This window comes from Pelodiscus sinensis, chromosome 6 (genome assembly GCF_049634645.1).
Source record: "Pelodiscus sinensis isolate JC-2024 chromosome 6, ASM4963464v1, whole genome shotgun sequence".
NCBI lineage: Eukaryota > Metazoa > Chordata > Testudines > Trionychidae > Pelodiscus > Pelodiscus sinensis.
Window position 1 is genome coordinate 9470654 of NC_134716.1, and position 25554 is coordinate 9496207.

General features: G+C 40.5%; 1 protein-coding gene across 4 annotated transcripts in view; it reads left to right on the forward strand.

Moving 5' to 3' along the window:
* PTBP3 (polypyrimidine tract binding protein 3) overlaps positions 1–15290 on the forward strand; it is a 100741-nt gene extending 85451 nt beyond the window's left edge. For all 4 annotated transcript variants that reach the window (XM_075931420.1, XM_075931422.1, XM_075931419.1 and 1 more), the window contains 6 exons: positions 1727–1866; positions 3694–3727; positions 5220–5312; positions 6815–7031; positions 8042–8119; positions 9458–15290. In XM_075931420.1, coding sequence (XP_075787535.1) covers positions 1727–1866; positions 3694–3727; positions 5220–5312; positions 6815–7031; positions 8042–8119; positions 9458–9590 — 695 coding nt within the window. In that variant the 3' untranslated portion in view covers positions 9591–15290. The remainder of the gene's footprint in view (positions 1–1726; positions 1867–3693; positions 3728–5219; positions 5313–6814; positions 7032–8041; positions 8120–9457) is intronic.
* The last annotated feature ends 10264 nt before the right edge of the window (positions 15291–25554 follow it).

Sequence of the window (25554 nt, forward strand, 5' to 3'; positions counted from 1 at the left end):
CATGTTCCCTTCAAAGTTATAGGCTTAACAGCAGACCAGGCACATGCCCCATTGAAGATTGCATCCTTAATGCTGTACCGTGACTGAGAGTCTTGGATTGTCCCTTCAGAGTTGAGCTTCTGGTTTTGAATAATTCCCCGATCCATTGGCTGAATAAATAAGCTAACATCTATAGTCAGGAACACCATGAAAATATTGCCAGACACAAGCTTTGTTCAGAAGTGACCTTCACAGTTATCTAAAAGCAGAATGACCTGTGTCTTCTGGCACGCCCAAGTTCTTTCAGGAGGTCTTTCACAGCAGGAACAAAGATATGGTGGAACAATTAAAAATATGTCCTTGTCCATCCATGCATTAGACCAGGCCTTGTACTTCACTGTCAGATGGACAGTATCCTTGAATCCTCTTGGCCACTTGAAATTTGAAATCATGAGCAGCTTGATTATGGGTGTGCCAGAAGCATTTGCACATATAAGCAGAGTGATGCAGTCCTTGTTCCTCTTGAATACAGATGCACTAACTTCACTTGTTCCAGCAAGGGTGGAAGACAGCAGGCAACACCAAGAATCCCATTTCATCAGTCTTGTTAGAGGTTCTCTAGGGTTACGCCATGCTCACGAATCAGCTTCTTAAAAAACACACTATTTCTCTGCCGCTTCATAATCAGCAGACTGTTTTTCTTTAGAGATATCAAGGCCTCTGATACCATGTTGCACCTTAAAGCATACCAACCAACCATCAGAAAAAACACAGGCCTCACTCATTTTCATCTGCTGATAAGTTCTTGACCTTTTCAATCACTATTGGGCCAGAAATTGGAGCTCCCTCAGAATACTTCCAGGAAAATCATTCATAGAGCATGTTGTCTAATTGCTTCAATTTTGGTTTTTGCATAGTACGGCATTTCTCAATTGCTTTGCTCATTAGGGCACTTGACATGAATTTTATCAGTTCTGCCTTCTGCTTCTTAATACCGTAGATCATCGGTGAGCCAAAACCAAATTCTTGCATCAGTTGGCACCTGTTTTCTCCTCTTTCAAAATTCCTAATTAGGTCCAATTTCTGGGTTATGGTCAGCACAACCAATTTTCTGTCCTTTGCCTGTTGCTAGTGTACTGCCAGCCATAATAATCGACTGTACTCGGAGACAGGAAAAGAGGTAGGTCTGTATTCAGACAGGACAAGTAACAATCTTTACTGCCACAAAGCTTGCAAATGCAACTTCCACAAGTGCCGAAAAATTATGCCAGATGGCTACCAGAATTTTTCCGGTTAACCGAATGGGGAACGGTATTGCTGTCTGTTGGAAGGTGCTAATTAACAGAGTTTTTTGGTTATTCAAGTGCTGGATAACAAGGTTTGTATGTAGTAGGCTTGTATTTTGTAATGACGCTGAAAAGTGCAAGATCCAGAAGTCTGTGGTTAAAAAGCAAGCTTCAGTAGCACTCGTTCAGCTCCCAAAATAGCCCACCTGCCCATGTGCCCCTCTGATCCTAAGGATCTATTTTTGTTGGGTTTGGATTTTTTATCCTAGGAAAAGAGGAACCATTGGCCTGCGTCTATCATAAACAGTCTTTTGGGAGAACCAGCTAACCTATGCATTTGATGCACTTCATTATTGGATGTTGAATTTATTTTTAAAATATTACCTAATTGGAATTGCTTTTAGCCTTCTGAAATAGTTTCCCCTCTTCCTTTGGGGTATAAGATGAGTGTTGTTTTTCAGGTCTTTCAGTCCCAGCAGTTCCTGGAGCACTTGGTCCTCTCACAATTACCACCTCTGCAATGACTGGACGAATGGCTATTCCCGGAGTTACTGGTGTTCCAGGAAATTCTGTTTTGCTTGTCAGCAACCTCAATGCTGATGTAAGCTTGGATGGTGGGGAAACAGACAATTCAAGTAGTTGGTGGTAGTTTGATATGGGCATAGAATATATATTAAAATGTTTTTCCTAAAATCTAAATTGGACACAGGACGCCATCGGATTCTCCAGAAAAAAGAAATGGGTGGGTGGTAGCGAGCTTGAAGAGTGGCCATAAGTGCCCTTCTAAACTGTAACTATTCTTTTCAACTTTCAGAGGAGTAGCTGAGTTAGTCTGTAACTGGAAAAACATAAAAAACAAGGAATAGTCTTGAAGCACCTTACAATCTACATGTTTTGTTAGTCTCTATCGTGAGCTTTCATGGTCACCACTGGGTTGTGCCCACGAAAGCTCATCCCACCATCTATATGTTTTGTTAAGTCTCTAAGGTGCTGCAAGAGATGATTCATTGTTTAAGGTTTTTCCAGTTCTTTCCAAGCTTTGGCATTTTTCTCTGGAATAAAATCACAGATGGTTTAAGAGTCCAAAAGTAACATTGAGGCCTGTGAGTATCCTTTAACATATATATTCAGGAACCACTTTTTGGAAATCAATTGATAAATGTAACCATCTAAATTCATTGTGTTTTTAATCTTCCTGACTTCTTATTGTTATTGTTAACTTCGATACATTTGCAGTAAAATTATCAGACCAAAATATTTTTTTGAAAAGATAATCTAAAACTGAGAACGCTTGACATGTGCAACTTGGAGAGTATCCCTGTTGAAGTTTTTTTTATAAGGATACCATTTGTGTGTGCTTCAGTAATTACTGTGTTTGGGACAGTTCTTCTAGTAGCTGCATGTATATGTTTCAACTTCATCCCCTTCCTGCATGTAGCTCCTAGCTATGCTGTTGAGCCTGCAGCAGGAGCTCCAGCATGATGCCTGAATTTAGGAAGCTCACCTTCCTAAATTCTTCTCTCTACGTAGGTATTTATTTTTTATTCAAATGAGGCAAGTGTACATAGCTGAATTTGGAGCTTGTGTCAAGATGTGTTTAAGTAAACAGCCTTATTTTCCTAAAGAAGTTTGCTGCTGTTTCTTAAACTGACAAGAGTTAGAATATAAAATGTATCTCCTGGTTTAAAAAAGAAGTTTATTTACTCTGTTCCTCTAGATTCTGATTCAACAAACCATCCCTATTCAGAAAACACTGAAGCATAAGCTTGAGTGCTTTAGTGAATGAGAACTAGTTTGAAAACAAGAATTGGTTCATGCAGATTATTTTCATGTAGTAGCTACGTACACTAAGTTTGAAGTAGCTGCATGCTGTTTAGTAGGAGTTCTCAAACTTCATTGCACCGTGACCCCCATCTGACAAGAAACATTTCTGAAAGATCCTAAAGAACCAGACTGAACTCACCTAAGCCCCTCCACCTGGGCCTGAGGGCCAAAGCCAACCCCCAAGGTTTCATCACATGAATGGGGGCCTGTAACCTGAGCCCTGCTTGCCAGGTATGAAGTCAAACCCATAGTCCTGCCACATACCAGGGAAGCCCCAGGCAGTAGGGCCTGTTCTCTGACTTTGGCTCTGGGCCCTACTGAGTCTAACACCAGCTCTAGTGACCTCAGTAAAACGAGGTCATAACCCACTTAGGGATCCCAGCCTACAATTTGAAAACAGCTGCTCTAGAATAGGCAAGTTTTTACTGTTGCAAAAAACAAAGAATTCAGCATATTGGATTGTGAACTATTGCGATATGCCTGTTAAGAGGCTTTATGCTGTTTCTACCCATTAGTGACCAAAACAGTTGGCTCTAATTACTTATGGCATGCATTTTTTATATATTCAAATGGTCTTAAATGTTTTGTTTTGTCATTTATACAGGCTGTCACACCTCATGGACTCTTTATCCTATTTGGTAAAGTTTTTATTACATCTGTTATAGAACATTGTGTGAAATGTACAGTGAAAAATTACAGGATCAGCATTGTTCATCTGATTAAACTGACTTAATTATTACTTCATTTTTGTTTCTTATTCTGTAAAGTATAAGTTACCCTGTCCTGTCAAATGGCCTACATTTGAGGCACGCTTGTGGCACCAGTTTTCAAACTGGAAATCCCCGGAAAATATTCTGGGTTTAAGATGATGATCATGTGGATCAGTAGTGATAGGAGTACGGGGGAGAGGGACTTTCAAAGCAGGAAAAATAAAATAAATCCATGGAATGGCCTAGGAAGGCCAACCTAGATATGATGCCGAAGTAGGTTCTGAGTATGAGCTCTTTATGTTTAAAAAGTTTGTATTACCAACGTAGGGCAGGAAGAAACAGCACCAGAGGAAATAAAGTGAATGGTTCATATATACACAGATTCTTGTAGTTGATGATTTACTGGTGTCTTGGTTGATCTGTTCTATATATTGTCACCAACTAAGACCCTGTCTTTAAGGACTAGTCGCCTATCCGATAAGCAAATGCTTATCGGATAGTCAGTCAACAAAGTTGATTTCCCTACCCCTTGCTGCCTCCATCAGATAGAGGTGGGGGAGATTACTTCAAAGCAGCAGCGCTGCCAGAGCCACCACTTGGAAATGCTGCCTTGGCATTTCAAAGCAGCACTGCAAGGAGTTGACCCCAGGATCAGCTGTGCAGCAGTGCCACTTTAAAACAGCGCTTGAAAGGGGCAGCATCGCATGGAGTCCGGGGTCAGCTCTGTGCGGTGCTGCTTTGAAATGAGGCAGCACCGCACAACTGATCCTGATTTCAGCTGTGAGGCGCTGTCCTTTTGAAGCGCTGCCACGGTGTTTCAAAGCGGCAGCACAGCATGGAGCCCGGAGTCAGTGGAGGACATTGAGTCCCCCACTGACCTCATGCTCCATGCTGATGCTGGTGACTCTTGTACATTTCAAAGCTGGCACCCGTGAGCATCCTGGAATCAGCAGGACTTACTACTGTCCCCGGGCTGCACGTGGAGTTCCACATTCCTCCTTTGAAATGTACAAGAGCCCCTATGGGAGGGGGGAATTTCAAAGGAGGAATGCGAAGTTCCTGTCGAGTAGTCGATGGAAATTCCATCGACTACTCAACTAGTAAATTAATCGTTAGTTAACATCCATAGTCTTTATATAGTTGTCAGAGTTGGTAGTGAAAAATAACTGTTCATGGTGTTAACACTGAAAGAGGTGCCACCTAATTCTTAGCTTCTTCAGAAAAATGCATAGAGGCATAACCGTTAACGCTCTTCATACAAAGATCCGTGCCCAATTGTTTTAAATAAATTAATTATTCTCCATTTCTTCTGGTTAACTTCAGTAATACATACTTGATGTTTTGAGTGTTTTGCACCATAGATAATCAAATGCTTCAGGCAAGTTAAGGTATTGAAAGTACATTTTCCCAATGTCCACAGGGGTGTATGGTGATGTACATCGAGTGAAGATCATGTTTAACAAAAAAGAAAATGCTTTGGTTCAGATGGCAGATGCAACCCAAGCTCAACTAGGTACTAATAACCAGATTTTCATTGACATGTTTGTTGTACTGATATCTGCAATTTCCATTACAGTGGTTAATTTTTTTAACAGTTGGTTTAGAATTTCAGAAGCGTGATGTCTGCCACTGCACAATTTGCAATTCAGAATTAGTTCAATTACTGCCTTATAACTGAAACAGTAGTATAACCCACTAGCAAAATCCAGTCTCCAGTCAGTACAAAAATAAGTTTAAAACTCTGTTTGATCGGAGGGTTGTCAAACTTGTAATAAGAATACAAGTTATCTGCAGTGTAGCTTAATAATGGGATGAGTCTGTTTGTATTTCTGTTGATGATAATGGTTTATAGGCATTAGTAATTTTAGTGCATTCACAGTGAATGGCACAGAAATATCAAAGCACTTAATTTGACATGTTGAGCTTTTTGTTCTAAAGTAAGAAGTGAGTTTCTTCTGTAATATTCAGAGGGAAAGCTACTTTAGTGTGAGACTAAGAATATTGTACCAAAATAAGATGTTGAAAGCATTTTTCTTTTATTTTAAATGAGAATATTTACCCAGCATTGCTTGGATCCTTAATTTTTGTTTTTCTTCATTGACATCATTGCTTTGTGGTGGGGTTTGGGAGGAGGGGTGCAGTATGCAGGCTGCCCCTGAGAGAGAGGACAATCCCAGACCTCTCTCATCGCAGCAGCTTGGGGCCAGGTGAGAAGTGCCTCACCAGGGCCGCTGCAGTTCCAGCGGGCACAATTAGGGGAGGAGGTATGTCTTCAGCTGGGGCTGGTCCACGTTTGTCTCCCCCCTGCACTTTCCAGCCAGAGTGAGGAATACAGCTAACTGGCCCCTCGCTCCCTAAGGGGAACAGTCAGCAATGTAATGTTACCATATGAATTGGAGGAGGAGGGGTGCTACAGCCACCCTCCACCACCTTCCCTAAAGGCCCCCTTGAGGAATGGGAGGCTCATGGTTGGAGGAATGCAACCCCCAGCCAACATCTTTCACCTGCCCGGTGATTATCTCTTTTCCATGTGGTTTTGTGTGTCACCGTATGTGGGGGAAGAGCTTTATCTCCCTCCTCCCCCCAAAAACCAAACTCTTACCTTGCTTTTAAGTTATGGTAAGAGGAAACTGCATAACAAATTTGATGGTCCTGGCTCCTCCTCCTGTTTAGGAGTTCTTGAACAGACAGACTTGCTTGTTCACAAATTCTTAAATATATAGTAGATGTTTGATCAAATATAAAATTTTAAAAATACAACAATTGGATTTGAAGAATTTCTTTGTATTATCATTACATTTAGATGTTGTATTACACCTATTATAGTTATGTTTAAAATTTTAATATTGTGCAGTCAAAGATGGGAGCTCTGCTTAATGAGAGTAGTAGTTGTCATTAAACTTGAGACGCTTATGTCCAGCCATAAACAGCAGAAGCTTGAAGCATTCACAGTGCTGAGATTTGTTTTAGTTTTGTTTTCCTGTTTAGACATTACTGTCAATATTTATGTTCTAGCTATGAGCCACTTGAATGGGCAGAGACTTTATGGGAAGGTGCTCCGTGCCACTCTTTCAAAGCATCAGACTGTTCAGCTTCCTCGTGAGGGACAAGAGGACCAAGGTCTAACTAAGGACTACAGCAATAGCCCTTTACATCGCTTTAAGAAACCTGGCTCTAAGAACTTCCAAAATATCTTCCCTCCATCTACTACTCTGCATCTCTCCAACATTCCGTAAGTACCCAAATATGCACAACTCAGTTGGGAAAGAAACTTGTCAAAAATATGAGGATTTTTTAAAGTATCTATAGCTTGGACATTCCTGAATATTTTCCCTTGCCTTTTTCTGTTTGCTAAGATTTAGTGATTCTTTGCCCGATGGTCAAAAACCATAAAAATGGATTATAGTGTCTGTATTGCTTTGTAACTACAGAATTTGCAGGGTGTTAATTTGCAAACATAGCTCTGAGTGACCAAGTCTTTGAGATAGTTACTTCCTTTACTCCTGAAAGGGACAAATTTAGTTTTAAAAATACTGACTCCTCATATAGGATGTACCTTCCTGGTCTGGCACCTCACTGGTCCAGAATCAGGAAATTTTTCAGATCAGAAAGTGTCAATATAGTACCAGCAGCCTCTGAGCCAGTTCAGTGAGGTATTTTCTTTTAAACTTTATTTAATTGTTTTGCTTTCTGGGAGCCAAGTCTATGAGGAGTGGTTTTTTTCTTTTGAGTGGGGAGTGATCGAGGGAAGGTTGTTTTTGTTTTTTGCTTCTCACTGGTGTGTAGACCCTGACCAAAAAAGTTACTCACCCTTGCCTTAAAGGAACATTGTGAAGTTTTTTAAGTCTTACTAAAGGCTTAAAAAAAGCCTTACCAAAGGCTTATTCAGAGGACAGTGTTTGCTCTGAATTAAACAGCATGCTTTGAAAAGTAAAAATGTCCAAATCAGGTTACATATATATCAAAAATAGATTTTTCTTGGATTGGAACTGAGTTCTGAATGAATTCCATTCAGTTGCATTTGTGAGCAATGAGGGGGCAATACCTAAATCTTGTCATGGTAATTTGTTGAATGCTGAAATGTTAAGTTACACTTGAGCCAGTTTATACAGACCTAAGATGGTCAGGGGAAAATGTGTACTTCATACTTTACATGGGAAGTCTGACACGGAAGTTCAAAAAAGGCATATAAATACAGTCTATAACAGGATTATATTTAATTTGAGAATTTTTTTGTTATAGTCCTTCAGTTACTGTTGATGACCTGAAGAACCTTTTTGCAGATACTGGATGTACTGTGAAAGCCTTCAAATTCTTCCAGTAAGTTCTCAGTGCAGATTAGAGCATTTAATAATTTTATTACAGAAATTTTAATCTTGAAGGATAGTGAATTATTTTTGTGTGTAGAAACGGCGTACCCAAATAAATTTTATGGACAAAGATGTAGCTATATTTGCAGTGAGTTTTAGCAAACTCGTAAACAGAACATACTATCGCTGTACAATACAGGAAATGAAATATAATATATAATTCCTGTTAGTATTGCCTGGGACGTTTAAGATGATAGGATGTAGATACCCAGATTGAAATTTGGACAGAGAACTGGAAATAATTTCATTCAAAAAGAGTTATGGGTTCTAAAATATTACCTGAAAGATGGCCGTTGCAGCAGTACAGTGTCCCGTTTGCACAGTGGTCTTCAACCTTTTTAAGCACAAGATCACTTTCTGAATTTAAGTGCAATCCAGGATCTACCTCAGACCCAAATACCCTGGCCCGCCTCCTTTGTGCCCCTTCTCTGAGACCCTGCCCCTATTCACTCCATCCTACCTCGCGCCCTCCTCATTCTCCCTCCCTTTTACCAGGCAGTGGCAGAGGGTTGGGACACAGGCTCTGGTCTTGGGCCAAGGGATTTTGGAGTGTGAGAGGGGCTCTGAGCTGAGCTTGGGGCAGGGGTGTGGGGTATAGGAGGGTTCAGGGGGCAGGGGATCGGAGCTAGCTCCAGCTGGGCACTGCTGACCTCAGGTGGCTCTTGGTGGGGGTGCTGTGAGGCTAAGGCAGGCTCACCCCTGCCTTGGCCCTGCACCACTCTCAAAAGCAGCCAGCAAACAACCTCCATCCCAAGCCCTGTTGTGCTGCCCTTCCCCCTGTTCTGTGGAGATAGAGTACAGGGTGGGAGAGGGGAACCCTGACATCAGCGCCTCCTCCTCTCCCTTCCTGCTCTGCACAGAAAGCAGGAGGCTCCCAGGGGTGGGGGCAGCTCCAAGGCAAAGGGCAGGAGATGAGCAGCTGATTTGCTGTCACTTAATAGCCTCTTGGCCAGATCAGTCAGGATCACCTGTCAGAGGCTCCATGATCTACCAGTGGATCCCAATCTACTCGTTGGTGACCACTGAGTTAGCATTATTTTGGGGCATCAGTTGAATACAGATTCATAAGCAAAAATTACTCCATTTGAATGGCCAATACTTAAAATTTCCTTAGAGGCCTATCCAGCCATATATATCTATCCTTTTTAATTTCTGAGATTCAACAGGATTCTTGAACAAAGTTTCAGTGGATAATACAATAGCTGAAAACCTCTAGCACAGCTTTTGGGAGGTGTTAGTGCAATCAAAAATTGGTTATAATTAATTTTGTTCTTCTGTTGAACTTCAGGAAAGATCGCAAAATGGCTCTCATCCAGTTGGGCTCTGTGGAAGAAGCAATCCAGGCTCTCATTGAGCTTCATAATCATGATCTTGGGGAAAACCATCACCTCAGAGTTTCTTTCTCCAAATCTACAATCTGACTTTTCTGTGACCTTTCCAATTAAGACTGCACCACAGTTTCAGTAAAACCTTCAGACAGAGACTGAAACAACTTAGACCGACTCTGCCTCTTTAAAAAAAGAAATATGAAATTCATGCTGAGTTTGATGATCATGTGTATCCGTATACACAGTAAAGAATCAAGGGATGATCTTTCCATTTTTTTCTGCCGGTAATGTGATTATAGGTTAATATTCCTCCAGAAACAGTTTCTTCTATGTAATTAATCTTTAGCCTCAATATTTACAATCAAATTCCCTCCTTTGAATTATATTTCAGAATCCCTCTTAGTTTCTGTTCCAAATTAGCCTTACACAACATTTCAAAGCCTCTACATTATTCCATTCAAAGAAAGCTTCAGATGATGAAATCTCTCCTCTGTACGGATTAAACACTATTTTTGAATGTGAAAGAGTGCTTGATTTTTCTCAGTGAAAAGCAAGCTTATACAATGAATATCTATTGAACAATATTTATTTTATTGAATGGTATATCCATATTTTGGCTGATCTTTCTGAATAGCTGATGCATTTTTTTTTAAATCTGCAATTGATTATAGGGATGAAATTATTGGAGGAAAGGCAGTGCCTTCTCTCTCTCTCTCTTTCTCTGGATTAAAGTAAAATAAAATCAAAATAAATGGTCTTTTGAAATGTGGCATCATTGACACTAATAGTTAGAAATAAAATCACGGAATGATGGCTTTCAGATATTTGGGGGTTTTATTGTGAAATGATGTTGTGTAATATGACTTTTGGAGCATTTGAAAGGAGAAAATAGTCCAGATTTCAGACAGCTTTTTACATTTCTTTTCAGAAAAAAAAAATGTTTACAGTTTTAAGGAAAATATTCAGGTCTATCATATGGTTTGGCAAATTTTTAAAAAGTTATTTTTGGTAAGGTTGTCTTTAGAAAAAAATAAATTAAAGTCGGGTTTTTTGTACCACTATAATCTCTATTACTTAAATCAGAATTACTGTGTATTTACTTAATTTCTTATTACGTGCCTTATTATGTGCTTATGATACAATAGCGTAGAGTTTTATCTAAAGTATCTTGAAAGCTGTATTGTGGGCTTGGTGAGAGATTTTTTTTCTTGGTCTGTTAGGTTTTTAAATGTTTTCATTGTGATTTTTAAAATGTTTTTTCAATAAGTAATAGTCTGAATTCAATTTTTTTGTGCTTTGGCATAGAGATGGGGAGGTGGGAATTAGGATAACTCAGTGCACATCCTGTAGGCCTCTTCAAATTTATCTGGTTACTAATTTAGCTCACACCAATATTTGTCTGTAAAAATGAATTCGAATTTCTCCATTTTAATTTAATATTTCATAATTTGTCTCAGGATTCCTCTCCCTCCCCTCAGTACTGAGTTTACAGTACTAAAAGGTTGACTTGCTTTCCTTCATAAATATAACTTCAATATTGATATTGAATCTCCACATCTATTTGGAGAGCAAGTTGAGATGCAATTCTTACTATTTTTGTTGAATGTTGGTATACATTTTAAAGTTATTTCAGATTGTGTGACACAATGTTAAGGATTTTTTAAAAAAAGAAATATCCTTTTTAGAAGCTATGTCTGCTGGAATTTGATCAAGTTTTTTAAGAGATATTCTTCTCAAACATAAATGGTTGTTTATTTCTGCTTTTATAACTGCTATGAAGTTTTTCTGCTCTAACAGTCTGCAGGACACATTCATCTTTTTTTCATTAAATCTGTATTTTCTTTCCCTAATCTCAGTTGAGGATTATCAGACAGGGAGAATTCTGCAAGTTTGTAGAGCCACAGTAGTTGGATAACATGTTTTTAAAAATTCTGTAGAATGATAAAGTAAGGAGCAGGAATCTGGTTTGTCTTTCCCAGTTACATAGGTTTTATGAAGTACTTTTCAGAATGAAGTTGTCAAAACTCCATACATTTTATTGTAATATAAACATTGCTGGCTGGTATGGCTAGATAGATATGATATTGTGCTTTTATTCAAAGATTTAATGAAATGAGGGGGAAGTATGAAGGGTAATTTGTGGCATATGTGATCATCCCTGTCGTGCCACCTCCAATTAGTTGGTCCCACCTGGGAAAACTTCAAGCCAGTTTCATAATTCATTAAAATGTATGGGATTCCTTGGTTCCACAACATTATCTTAAATAGAATGCCACATTATGTTGATTTTTGTAGTAGAATCTCACATCCTTCATTTGCAGATAGGCCCTTTTTTCATAAGGTCTTGAACTCAACTTTACATCATAAGTAGTTTCACTGATATCAGGGGAACTACTCCTATGACTATTAGGTAAGTGTACCTTGCTGCATTTGGGCTATAATGGAATATGTCTCCTTACTGCACTTGTTGATGACATCTTGTGTAATTTATTAAAAACAATGCCCATATAACTTGGCCAGCGCTGTTGGGGTGTGGGGGTGTGTGGGTTTTTTTTTTTTTTTTTTTTTTTAAGAATTGCTGCTAAGAGGGAAAGGAATTATACTGGAGATGAATGTAATTGAAGCTGAGAAAAGCAACCTTTTAAGTTTGAATATTAGTATTGGCATGTATAATACTGAATGGGTTGTGTGTGTATACTGTATGTATAATATGCTGTATGTGTATACAAATGTACACAACATGCATTTTAATTTATTGACTCTGTAGCAGAAGATGGGAATGCTTGAACTAATCTAAAAAGATGAGGGATTCTTGGTGTGATATTAAAAATGAGAACGTTTGATTTGTTAACTTAAAAAATGTAGCTACACTTAGTATATGGATAAAGTCAGTTCTGGATTATTTGCAATTTGAATTGTAGAGGCCTACAGCTCATAGGTTGGCACAGATTTCTGATGTTTTGATTTTGTAAAAGAAAAAATCAGGGGTGGGCATTGGAGATTTCTAATCTTCCTTATACTTTTGTTTTGTCATGCATTTATCCTGTATCTTCAGTAATTCATTTTTGCTGGTGATCTGTAGTGTTATCCTTATCAACTTTTAGTTTGTGTACTTGTTAAGGATTCTGTCTTAGTGGGAGGACTCTTTTACATAAGATGCAGACATATCACTAACTTAAAAAATAGCAGAGCATTTTAATTTGTTTTTCATTTGAGAGTTCTGGTTAAAGCTCTGTCAAGTTTTAATTTGTTTCTTTATATATATTAAAACAAACAAAAATAGTCCCTCACATATTTCTTTAGAGAGAGTTCAGAGAAAAACTGATAATTCATCTACACAGTTTAGTCCTTAATTTGGCAAGAAGCAGCTCTGTGCAGGCAGACCATTTGTATAGATGCAGAGTTCCTTGCATGTGAGCTTTGAAATAGAGACACTTTTCATTGCAAAACAGCCAGTCCCCGAGTTACAAACGCGTTACAGACCAAACGCTTGGCCATAACTCGGAACCCATTGAGTTACATTGCAACTGGCTGTTTGTAAGCATGGGTCGCGTTCGTAACTCGGATCCACATTTATGACCGCTTTGGTTGTAAGTGCAGACGGTCATAAGTGGAGGTGACCGTAAGTTAGGGACCGGCTGTATAATTTAAGCCCCAAATTTCTAATGCAGAATATGAAAAAAAAAAAAAGTATTAGTTATATCCTGAGTACAGGTACCAAAAACATTCAGATGCAGATTTCCCTCCCCCCACTCCCCCCCTTCATTTTGACTTAAGCACAAAGAAATTTTAATAAGTAAAAGCCACATTGCAGGGACTAACCAGAACAAAACTACTCCGAACTCTGCTCTTATGTTCAGTGTGCTTTTAGAGTATGTTTTCTGCCAGTCCAAATTCACAGCAGCTCATAAAGTTTTAAAATGTTTATGCTTTTTCTTAATTTGACTGTATCTTGTATTGTACATTTGCTCCTTCAGCAGCACTTCTCTTTGTGCACTGATACACTGAGGCCTATTCTGTGCCTAAATGGTGAAAAGTTCACCTTCTAAAGAGAGTTGCTTATCTGGCATTTCCTGTTCTTCCGATTGAAAACATCTATTTGTGTGCAGAAGTAAATATTTGCTGCTGCTGGAAAAAGTATAGCAGTTTAGCGTCTCTCTGTTACACATTGTCATTCCCTCTGCTACACATTTAATTAGACGGAGCTATATGGATATGTGCAACTACTTTCTAAGAGTCTCAGACTTTGCTATTTTAATTTCTGGTATACCTGCTAACATGTACTGTGGTTTTTAAACTAGAAAGAAAGAAAGCGCAACTGCATTTAAAGCCATTTTTGTTTGCCTTTACCTTTTGTCTTGGTCTGTTGTTAATGAGAGCAAAACTGCCAGTCTTAAAATATTTTACTGTTGTGCTGAAACAAAACACTTGAGATTGCACAGGGCTTTTCTTTAAATGAATTTTAATGCCTATTGTCTAAAGAGCTGTGTGTTATACAAGACTGTTTTCAATCTTTTTTCAGAGCAAATTGTAACAATTAGGAATTGTGAATTTTCAGAATTGAAAATTTCTAAAAGACTTAATTTCAGGGTTTTATGGACGAAAAAACCAAAATGGGACCAAAGTTTATGTGCCTTCAGTAGTCCTAATTGTAAGGGTTTTTTTCTTATCTATTTCAGTCTTAAATGGAATCAGTGCTCTTGTTTTCAGGAAAATGTGTATTTATGTAATTACAAATGAATGTTGCCCCACTAATTGTCCATACATGCAGTGAATTGCAAGTGTTTCAATACCATTTCAGTTATCCCTCTGCCTTTACCATTGCAATGTTCATTGTACTGCAGTATGCAGGAATCCAAAAATAATCTGCTTGTGGTTATGACAGCTTCTGCCTGGGGAAGTCCCTGAAAAATGGGGGTGCTTGTATAGCTGAAAGCCTTTGATAATAGTTTAGGTGAAGGAAAGCTTGTACCTTCCCAAGCTAATATCAGCACCATAAATAGTTTTTCAGTTCTTGGATCTCTGCACAATATGTGTGGCATTAGTGGAAGTCTGATCCTCTACATATTTGTGATTAGTCTTTTAAACCACATTCAAATTCTTTTTGGTATGTTACTCTGTTTCTGCAGAACTTCATCCCATACCCACAGCAGCACACGTCATAAAAGTTGCTGACCAAGCAAATTCTTGCATCAGAATGTCACCTCATTGCTCTGACCAAAGACTGTCTGTTCTGGTTTTACTGAGACACTTTGTGAAAACTTGTCTTTTCTCTCAAGCTCCTCTCTGACACAAGACCCAGTGCAAAGTGACCTTTTATTTGAATCTACTATTGGTGAATTGACCACCTAGTGGAAAATGGGATTTTAATGTGAACCAAATGGTATGGGATACGGCAAGAGGTTAATGGACTATTTTTAGTACTGTATTCAAGAAAAAAATAGCTGAGAGTCACTGGCACTCACTCATTTTACATGATCTGTTCAAAAAGGTCCCTTTTTCAGCTTGTAAGAATGTTGATCTAACATAAGAAAATGTTGATCTAACACAAGAAAATGTTGTAAATATTTGTAACAACTTTTTTTACCTGGCAAAAAAGGTTTTTGGGAACAAGTTAAAGTATAAAATGGTTTTTATAAAAACATCAATTGTCTTGTATATTTTGATAAGCAACAGTACCAGCTTTCATTTGTAAAGCAGTTTGTGGCATTGGAGGAAAAGGATTCCATGTTTGTTGAGATGACTTATGTTATAAATGCAAAGAATATGAAATATTAAAAAATTATTTTCTAACTGCGTAGTGCATGATTAATTTGAACGTGTGTACATACAATATATTCCATTTCTTTTAAGTTTGTGTATTTGCTGATTATTACTTGAGTATCTATACTTAACTCTTTTCCTAACAACTCTAGTTGTTGTAGCATGCCTTTTAATAAATGTCATTACATCTGTGCTCTCTTAAATTTTTCTGCGTTCTCGTCTATTGCTTTAGGTTTCCCTTGTCTTTTAATTGTAAAGCTAATGATGTCTTATTTTCATTTTTTCCTTTTTTTCCCCCTTGTAGCCTATTTGGCCATCTAAACTTAACCTCTTCATTTAAAAAGTGTTTAACAAGATCAGTGCGTGTTTTCAAAGAGAACATACTTATTCTATAGGAACATCATGAAGCTTACACTCAAGAGGGGTGAAACACCTTGTTTTGAATAAACTGGAAAAAGCACCTTGTAATTCAGAATGGGTACAATAGTGGGAACGGTTTCATTACACGAGAAAGAGAAAATCAACTCTTGGAGCATCTTGAAGATAAAGGGTTCATGGCATCTTGGGTCATGTCTATGGCTACGGACACCAAGTGGCCCAGGAGTGGGTGCCATAGCTGTGTTGCTTTAGCACCATAATGTCCAAGTTACCTACAACAGAAGGGGGTTTTCCATTGTAGTAAGTAATCCACCTCTTCCGATGGTATTAGCTGCTTCAGTGGAAGAGTTCTTCTATTTCTGCTATTGACATGGACATGTCTTGGGGTTTAGCCCAGCACAGCACTGACTCTCAGAGGTAGGGGTTAATTTCTCACATCCTTAAGGGATGTAGCAAGGCCAACATAACTGTTAAGGTAGACTAGGCCTTGGGCTCCCTTATACCTACCATCATCCACTTACTGACCAGAATCACCAAGTTGGTAAGACTTACTGTACATGGCCAGGTTCCAAAATGCATAATTTCAGGTCTTCTATTGGTGGCTACTTTAACTCACACTTTTCTAACTCCTCCTGTTAGCTGCTTTTCTCATTGTGCTTCTCTCTGCTAGCCCTTCAATATGTATTACCCTTGCATTAGTCTCTGACATGTTAGACTGAATTCAGAGGTGATATGTCAGGGCTTCTTTATGCAGGGAAGCTTATTGTAAAATAGCAAAGGTGTAAAGCACAAAAGTTATTATGAAATCACTACCCATAGGGGTAAGAAAGGGGTGTTATGTACTTTGTTAATCTTTACCATAAAAAGCATTCTTAGTGTAGAATAAGTGTCTACTTTGGGGTATTAGTGTAAAACAGCTGTTTAGCAATTGCTGTTTTGAGTTAGCTCCTCTGGACTTTTTCCTTATGTGGACAAGCTCTAAAGTACATGTTGGTAATTGGGCATAAATTTAAGCAGACACCAAAGTAAAGGGAAGGTAGGGAACGGGGGGAGGGGACTGTCATTTCCCTTTTTAAAAAGGCTCACTTGGCAAGTGTGGTGAGTGCACAACTTACTGAGATTCTATGTGGTTAAAATAGACAAGTGAGTGTGACAATCTAATTTTAAATAAATTATAAATTGTCACATAAAATTACAAATATCAGACATTTGGTGCTAGGAGTAAATATAGCAGCAGTAATGATGTCTGACGTAAACCATGCTGATAATGATTCGTGATCTATTTTGTATGCTGTCCCGGAGGATGACAAAAATTGTAACACATTCAGTGTGGAGTGTATTGAACTTCCCTAAAGTAAATTCTTTTTGATCAGTGGGTAGACTAAGCTAATGTCATATAACTCTTTAATTTTGTGTATGGCCCTTAAATGCTACAATCATGAGCCCTCTGGGAAAAGTCCTGATTCCGGAAGCCTTTTGTTAGGTCTGACACACATTTGGCTATCAATCTTCTCCCCCCCCTCTGCCCCCCACCATCTCCCTGCCCCCCAAAAAGGCTTGATTCTTGTCCAACAAGAATGCCCATCATGATTGTCTTCCCACAATAAAGTTACAGGAAGGAATAATCCATTTTCTTTAAGTTATAGGGTTGTCATTTGTGCCTGAAAATCAGGAGTATCCACGATGAACAGGAAAGTCTGTCCTTGGTGTCCCCATGCTTTCAGTGGGTTTTCTAAACTGCAAACTGGACAAACACTGTGATGCGGTGGACTAGGCCATGCACCGTCTGCCCAAAGCCCTTGGTTGTGCCTCTGCCTGCCTCAGAAAGGGGCCATAGACAAGTCCTCCAGGGGGCTAGAGCAGCTGTGGAGGAACTGGCTAATCAGAGGCAAGAGAGGCCTACAAAAGGAACTTCAGAAGGAGCAGTAGTCAGTTGCAGAGCAGAGCTCAAGGAGAGAACACTGGGAGACTAGCTGGGTGAGGGAGTGGCAGCATCAGAGAGCTCCAGGTGGAGAGCTGAATAGAGACTGATGATGAACTCTGATAAAAAGCCCAGAGCTGGGGCAAGGATGATGCCTCCTGGAGGGGAAGCCCCGAAGGCACCACTTTTTCTGAGTGGGGAACAGTCTAAGGGACACTAACAGAGAGGGATGTGAATGAGTAGTCGACTGCACGATAAGCAGGAGCTTCTAAGTTAGTGCTATCAACTACTCAATCACCCCTGTCCCCCTCCCTGCTCTGCATTCTTAAAGGGACAGAGGAGCCGGCGTGCAAAAACGCTGGCTCATTCTCTGGTCCTCCCCCGGGTCTCAGGACAACCCTCACGCTGCCCCTCTGCACTTTTAAAAGGGATGCAACAGAGGCAGCTGGCCCCCCTTCCGACCTCCCTCACGCTGCCTTTCTGCATTTTCAAAGGGACACGGCAGTGGCAGCTGTCCGCTTGTCTGTCTCAGCACAAGCCCGCTGCTGCTGCGTCCCTTTTAAAAATGCAGAGGGGTAGCATGAGGGTTGTCCTGACACCCAGCAGGGACCAGAGAATGAGCCAGAGTCTTTGCATGCGGCTTTGCTCTGTCCCTTCAGGAGTGCAGAGCGGCAGCTGGGAGTTGTGCTCAGATGCAGCCTGAGCCGGAAGTGAGTGCTTAACGTGCACTTCCTTAACGACTAGTCGAGTAGTCGATGGACATTCCATCGACTACTTGACTAGTAAATCAATCGATACGTAACATTCTAACTAACAAAGGGGATCAAGATAGGCCCCTGTTGAAGGTGAACCTTGGAAAGGGTTTTGAATATTTCACTTAGGGGTGTGACTTGGCCAGAAGAGGCTGACGAGTGCAGGTACATGCACTTGGGCAGATGGGGACACTCGCGGGAGGTGAGTGCTGCCTTGCCATATGCTCCTTGTGCACTTACCAGCTGGTGTGTGTCTTGGGGACCGCCCCCAGCACTATTCTCATATAACACTAGCACACTGCTCTCCAGGACGTTTCCCAATGAGCACCACCCTTAGTGGGCCCCTCCCATACAGATCCACAAGGAGCTGGAGACTGAAGAATTCTGTCTGAGGCAAGCCTACTGGTAGCTCATTTTCACCACCATACACAGAGAGCTACTCACCCAGGTTGAGGACCAGAAGTGTGAGTACAAGCCACTTCCTACACAACACAGGGGAGCAGGGAATAATAGAGCAAGCAAGTATGGCAAAGCATGGAAGTGCAAGCAGTGTAACAGGAGAAAGCAAGAAGGCTGACCTGTACAGAAGAGGGGCAAGTAGCCTCTTTTTGTCCCTTCCCAAAGCTGGCAAATTTCTTATGCAAACACTAGGGATGTAAGAGCTTATCAGTTAATGCCGTAGACTATATGCATTCCTTCTCCACTCCCCCAAATTTTTTTAGCAGGCTGGCCAAGCAGCCCAGCTCAGTTCTGGCTTACGGGGGATGCAGGACCTAACCCCGCTGTGGCTCTGCATTTAAAGTGTATTAGGAGCCGGGTGGGCAGGCAGCCCGGCTCAGCTCTGGTTTGCACTGGGTTCGGGAGCTCAGACGGGCCACTACCATTCCGCACAGCCGCCTCTTTATCAGAGCAGCAGCCCAGGGTGACAAGCAGCCAGTCTGCAAGAGGAACTGGTTTTTAAACTGGCTTCCTTCGCGGACTAGCTCCCGCCTGGCATCCTGCTGCTGGCCCTGCCCCCAGGGACTATAGAATAGTCGACTGATAAGAATTCATGAGGTTACTCGACTATTTGATTAATCGATATTTAACCTCCTTAGTGCACACCTCCCCAGTCCTCTCTCAAATCAGTTCTTCCTACTGAAGCTTCTAGGGATGAGTAATGTCTTATCTATTAAGTTTGCACAATTCAAAGCCCCCTAAAACTAATGACAATAACCTCTAGGCCTGCACTTTGCTATTTCTGGTCAAAGCATGCCTAAGCTGATTATATCATGTATATTAGGCTTGGGCGTGCTGTGGTACAGAATTCTTCTGGTGTCTAGATCAGGGGTGAGCAATAATTTTTAATGGGGATCACTCCAAGAATTTGGTAACTGGCCAAGGACCACACTTTTCCATGGCATTGGAGGTTGGATGACGGGAGCTGTGGAAGTAAGAGATTGGGGTGCAGGAGGGGCTGTGACCTGGGGCAGGGGACTGGGAAGGGGTTGTGGCCTGAGATAGGAGTGTAGGGGGGGTACAGGGATTTGGGTTGTGATGGGGGTAGGGGATTGGGGTGCAAAGTCTGGGAGGGGTAATGGGTGCAGGAGCTGGGCTGCAGGTTTGAGTTACATGGGGTAGGGGTGCAGGAAGGGGGCAGAGGGTTGGAGAGAGGGAGGGGCAGGGGTGCCAGAGGCAGGTTCTAGGCAGCTGCCATCCAGCAGCCCAGCTGGTTCCTCTGCCATGGTCCTTTCCCTCCCTACCCCTCCACTGGCTGCAGGGGCTGCGTGTGGCTGACCGCTGGGGTGCCTATGCGCAGCCTGTCCTGCAAACAGGCTGCTACCATTGGCTGGAAACGGACCAGAGGGAGTGGCAAAATTCTGCCGGAGGCGGGGGCAGCATGCAAGGCTTCTTCCCAGACTGGTAGCATTCAGAGAGCTGCTCTGAGCACGCAGTGGGGGTGCGGCAGGCAGGGAGCCTGACGAAGGCTCCTGCAGGCCCGATCTTGTGACTTTGGGGGCTGGATCTGGCCTGCAGGCCATGTTTTGCCTGCTTCTGGTCTAGATGATGGAAGAGTTAGCTAATGGGAAGGCCACCTGTTTTCATGGTCTGTCATTGGAGGATTATAGACCCAATATATTACCAGGGCACTCTGAGGGTGCAGAATACAGCTGGGTCCACGGTCTACTCTCAGTAGTCTAATGGGATACATCCAGGCTATGTCTACACTGCAACTGTATTGCACAAGAAATATGCAAATGAGGCTAAGCGTGGAATATCGCCACACCTCATTTGCATTATTAATGAGGTTCCATTTTTGCACAAGAGGCTTTTGCACAAGAGCCAATCTTGGGGGAAAAAAAACAGCTCTTGCACAAAAGCCTCTTGTGCAAAAACGGAGCCTCATTAATTATGCAAATGAGGTGTGGTGATATTCCATGCTTAGCCTCACTTGCATATTTCTTGTGCAAAACGGGTACAGTGTAGACATAGCTCCAGGGTTTCAGTGCGACAAAGGACGATTGCCGTTTCTGTGCTTTGCTGGCCTTCATGTTTCTAGCTGAAATTCTCAAACCTGCCACTTGGAGTTCAATTCACACTTTTATAAAGTATTAATCTCTTAATTCTGAAAGTTTTCTGCATATGAGAGCAGTGCTTCAACCTCTCTTGCTCTGCTGAGGACTGTCCCTGTTGTTGGTGGTGATCTGCAGAGGTCATTTCAAAAGTTTCTTTACCAGTAACATGAATTTTTCATGTATGTTGTCCACAGTTCAAAACAGACACTCCTAGCTCCAATTTTTATGGCTTTTTGACCATTTTACCTTCCTTGAGAGGAAGAACAGAGTAATATTTAGACAAAAGGGTCTTGTAATGCAGCTTCTAGAGAAGAGCAACATGAGCAGTGTTCCCCCAATTAATTTGCTATTTAGTAAGTTATATAGCTCATCTCTCCTACAATGTGTGTCTGTAGAAGCAATATATTTGGAGAAGGTCAGTTATGGGTCAGTAAATTTATCTTTTTGAGTGTGCATAAAACTTCCCTGACACAGGAGCAATTTAAAAACTTGTTTTTCTGAGATTTCCTATGAAATATTGCTCATGCTCTAGATGATCACATCAGCTCCAAAAGCTGTTTTTACTCCGATTCTTGCTTATAAATTTTGAAAGAAGAGGACAAGTTTGTGGGAATGCCCTTGAAAATATGATTTAGTACAGGGTTTTCCAATCTATGGGTCGGGACCCAAATATGAGTCGCCATTACATTTCAAAAGGGTTGCCAGGTGTCTCCCTAGGTGGCTCTTAAGGAGCCATTCACACATTTTTTGAATTGCCTTGGGTCACCAAGTCTTCCTGAACTGTCAAAATGGGTCCCCCATCTGGAAAAGGTTGGGAACCTCTGATTTAGTAGAATAAGCATCCAGATCTTGGAGCCAGGCATTCTTAAGTGCATTACTATTATCAGTCTTAACATGCTATTTAATAGGTAACTATTATTGTCTCATTTTTAAAGATAGAGAAATTGCAGATTTATTTTTAAATAGCAATACTGTGGCTTCAGTAAAGGTGTTATTTCTTAAAGTTGTCTTGGAACTAACCTACAGGTTTTTTATATTACAGCTTTTGTTAGGCAAAATACCCTGGCTACATGCAAGATCAGAGAAGAGCAATTCTATAGCATCTAATGTATTGCTTCTCTAAATAGCAGGGTAATGTGCACTATGGCCATGGTGGATATTTCTAAAGTGCACTAATTTATGCACGTGCCCTTTAATGTAGTGGGGTTTAAAAATACACTGAAGCTACAATCGAAAGCTACAAACGACACTCGGGAACTCTCAGTACTCACCAGCAAGATCTATACAGAACCATCAATGTGCAACACATTTATTTGTACACTTTAGAAATCACATCTCTGTAATGCACGTTATTGTGCATGGTAAATGTGGAATTATCTCTCAAAACCCTTTTAGCCACCTTAATCTTGATCACTGTGAGGGTTTTGGTAAAACACTTTTTTTGACTTAAGGATCAGTTTAGGGTGTGTAGGGAAAAATGGTAACAACCCGTCAGAAGTGGGAAGATAGGATCTTATCAAAGAACACATATTCACATCACTTGCTAGTTCTCAGCATTTCTAACCAGCTTTCCTTTTATCTGCAAACTGGCTTCTACAGCCAAGCCCTTAACAGGAGTTTGAGTATCACAGGCTACAACAGTGTTTAGCAAAATGTCCCATCTGTGCCAAGTTATATTCAGCTGCTTCCTCGCAATCATTTTATTAGGAAACACTTATGCAACTGGGGTTCCTCTTTTAACTTGTAAACTAGGAAAATAGCTTTGCTGTTTATGCAGTGGGTCCTAAAATGTTTTTTCTTGATTTGCTTATCCTACTATGCTGGTAAGAAGTAAGGTTACAACAAAAATATTAGAAAATCATAGAAATCATAGAAATTGGCATACTTGTTGTCAAAGCTCGTCACATTACATACTGATGGGGAAACATTTCCTGTAGTTATTTGCTCTCAATGTGAGGAAATGGTTTGACTTCATCTTCTATGACCGTCCATTAACGGGGAAACTGGAACCAAAGACTTCACTATTTCTCCCATACCCAGAAGGACCATAAAGAGAACAAAGAACAACTGGGCACCCATTTGTGCACCAGAAATCTTCCCCCTCCATGTCCAGAGCTATTCTGAGTTATTTCCCAGTTGCTGCAAACTCCCCCAAGATTCTGTCTGTCTTGAGCGTTCAGTGCCCACCTCAGACCAGTCTCAAAGGAGAAAAATAGACCAAGGAAGAAATGCTAGGAAGCAGAAGCTGCTGCTCTTCTCTTCTAGTAAACAAAATGCAGCCAGTTATTTTGTGCATTCTCTTTCGGGATTAACTGTATTTTTTACCCTTACTCTGTTTTCCTCAAGGATTTCAGGCTCCCGCTCATCAACATGCTCAAGGGGATGACCTCTTTCTCTCCTTCCCGACTAGAACTTGCAGTCCCTCTGCACCTGTGATTTCCCCAGCAAGTCTGACCAGGGTCCAGCACCTGTGATTAGCCCTCCTCCAGGGGTACAGGAGCATGTAACAGTTACTAACAACTACTCTAGATTTGTACATTTCACTTATTGACTAGGATTGCACTTTCTCACCTTCATTAATGGTTAAAGTAGCTCTCAAAGTTATCTGGCTCTGATAATGGCAGAATTAGAGAGAGAACAAAACAATGTGAAAACACCCGCCCTCTCTCCCCTCCCTCCCACACCATGTTTTCAGTATGACACAACAATGACTATGCAGTAAATTTACTTCTGAAAAGTTTGGCACCAGCACCAGGTGTTTAGCAATGAATATCCTGTTTTGCCCTGGATATTTCAACCATTTAACTTCCTTTATAAAAAAACTGAAAAGTAGCTAATGAGTTTGCAAGAGATTCATTAAATACTCTAGAAGTAATGGGTTTGGTTCTGAAAGGTGCTGAGGAATTTTTGAGTTAGATGGAAACACCTTGCAGGATTTAGGCCCAGTGTGGATAATTGCTGCTAAACTGAAATGTACAGAGATCTTTGTTCGAATTACTCCACCTCGATATCCTGGATGTTTCCCTTCAGCCTGATTTTGCTTTAGGGATTCTTCTAGTTACCTCTTAAGAAGAAATGTGTAGTGTGACGTATCCTACAAAGCCACATCAGATTAGCTTTTTTTCAATCACTGAGTCTTAATTGTGACCGAAATATCATTTAAAATACACAATTGAAAAGCAACTGCCCTTGTGACAATGTGATACAGAGCAGGATTTAATGATTGAAAGGATATCCCAGATCCATCATGGTGTAAATGGGAGCAGATCCCTTGATTCAATGGATTTCCACCCATTTACACCAGCAGTGGATCTTGCCTATAGAAAGCAAATCTTATTTGAACGGTGACAAAAGCAGAAGGAAACCATAAAATTGCATAAGTAGGCACAAGGAAAGTGAGACCAGCTGTCTTTGTTTCAAGATCACAAGGTTTTCAAATAGTAGACGTTCATTTGGCAGCAATGCACCATAGTTGTGCATTGCTTAGATATAGTGATTTTTAATGAGCGTGGCTCAAAGTTGTAAAAGGCCTGGACAAATCCGTTTATAATAGATGGCTATTGTTTGCTGCTTGCGTTGCTCAATCTAGTTATATCTTCAGTAAATGATAGTTTGGAATATCTAGGCTTCACATGGCCATTATTTGATCCACTGTCCTGTTCCCTAAAATGTCTTGCTGCAAATATCAGAACCCTTAGGGCTCCTTTGAAAAGCCCAACATGCTTTGCCCATAATACTGATCATTCTCCCTTTTTGTAAAAAAGTTGCCCTCTACTGGGATCACTTTTTGGTCCCTACCTTTCAGCCTAGACCACATTCTTTTGGTGGGAGGAGACAAGTACAGTAATTACTTTTTTAAAACATGCCCGCTTAACACGTTTTTGCAATAGCACAATTTTTTTTTTTAGGGAACTTTTTCGAATAACAAGACCATCCCTGAAATAACACGAAAATAATCAAGTGGCAGACTACTTCGTGTGGCAGTATAAGGTAGTGAAAACAGCGGTAATATTCATAAGCAATGAATGCATGTGGTCACACCGCTCATCCCTTCACTTACGTGTTTATCTTCGTGTTTTAACAAACCATGGCGACTTGTGTTGCTAGATATCTAATGTTGACATTGACAACTGAGCACCAACAAAAAATTGACTTTGCCACCACCATCTGAAACGTAACCCCCACATTTTCCATTATTTTTAATGGGAAAATTGACCCTGCAAAGCACATTTTTGCTTAGCATGAACATTTTCAGAAACATATCTATAGTGTTAAATGAGGAATTACTGTACTGGAAAAACATTTGTATATGTGAATCTGCAAAGACCGATGATTCTGCCATTAAACAATTGTGTATCTGGTGAATTGTTCAATACTAGAAATCCTTCCAGGCTCTAATGAGTGTGGAAAACTTTCATCGCTACTTTGCTTTTTTTCCTCTCCTTGCCAGTATAGCCAGACCCACTTGATAGAAGGGAAGAAGACTCTTGCAGGAATACTGTAAACAATTGGAAGATAAACAAGTGTTGTCAGCATTGCAATTAATATCAAAAGACCAGGTGACCTTTTCTTTCACTGGAAACGTCAGTCTTGTAACTTATGCCTGCGTATGAATGTCATCACCCGCAGTCTTCTCTTCTGATTACCAGTAAATGTATAAATAATAGAGTTATATGTAATTGAATTTG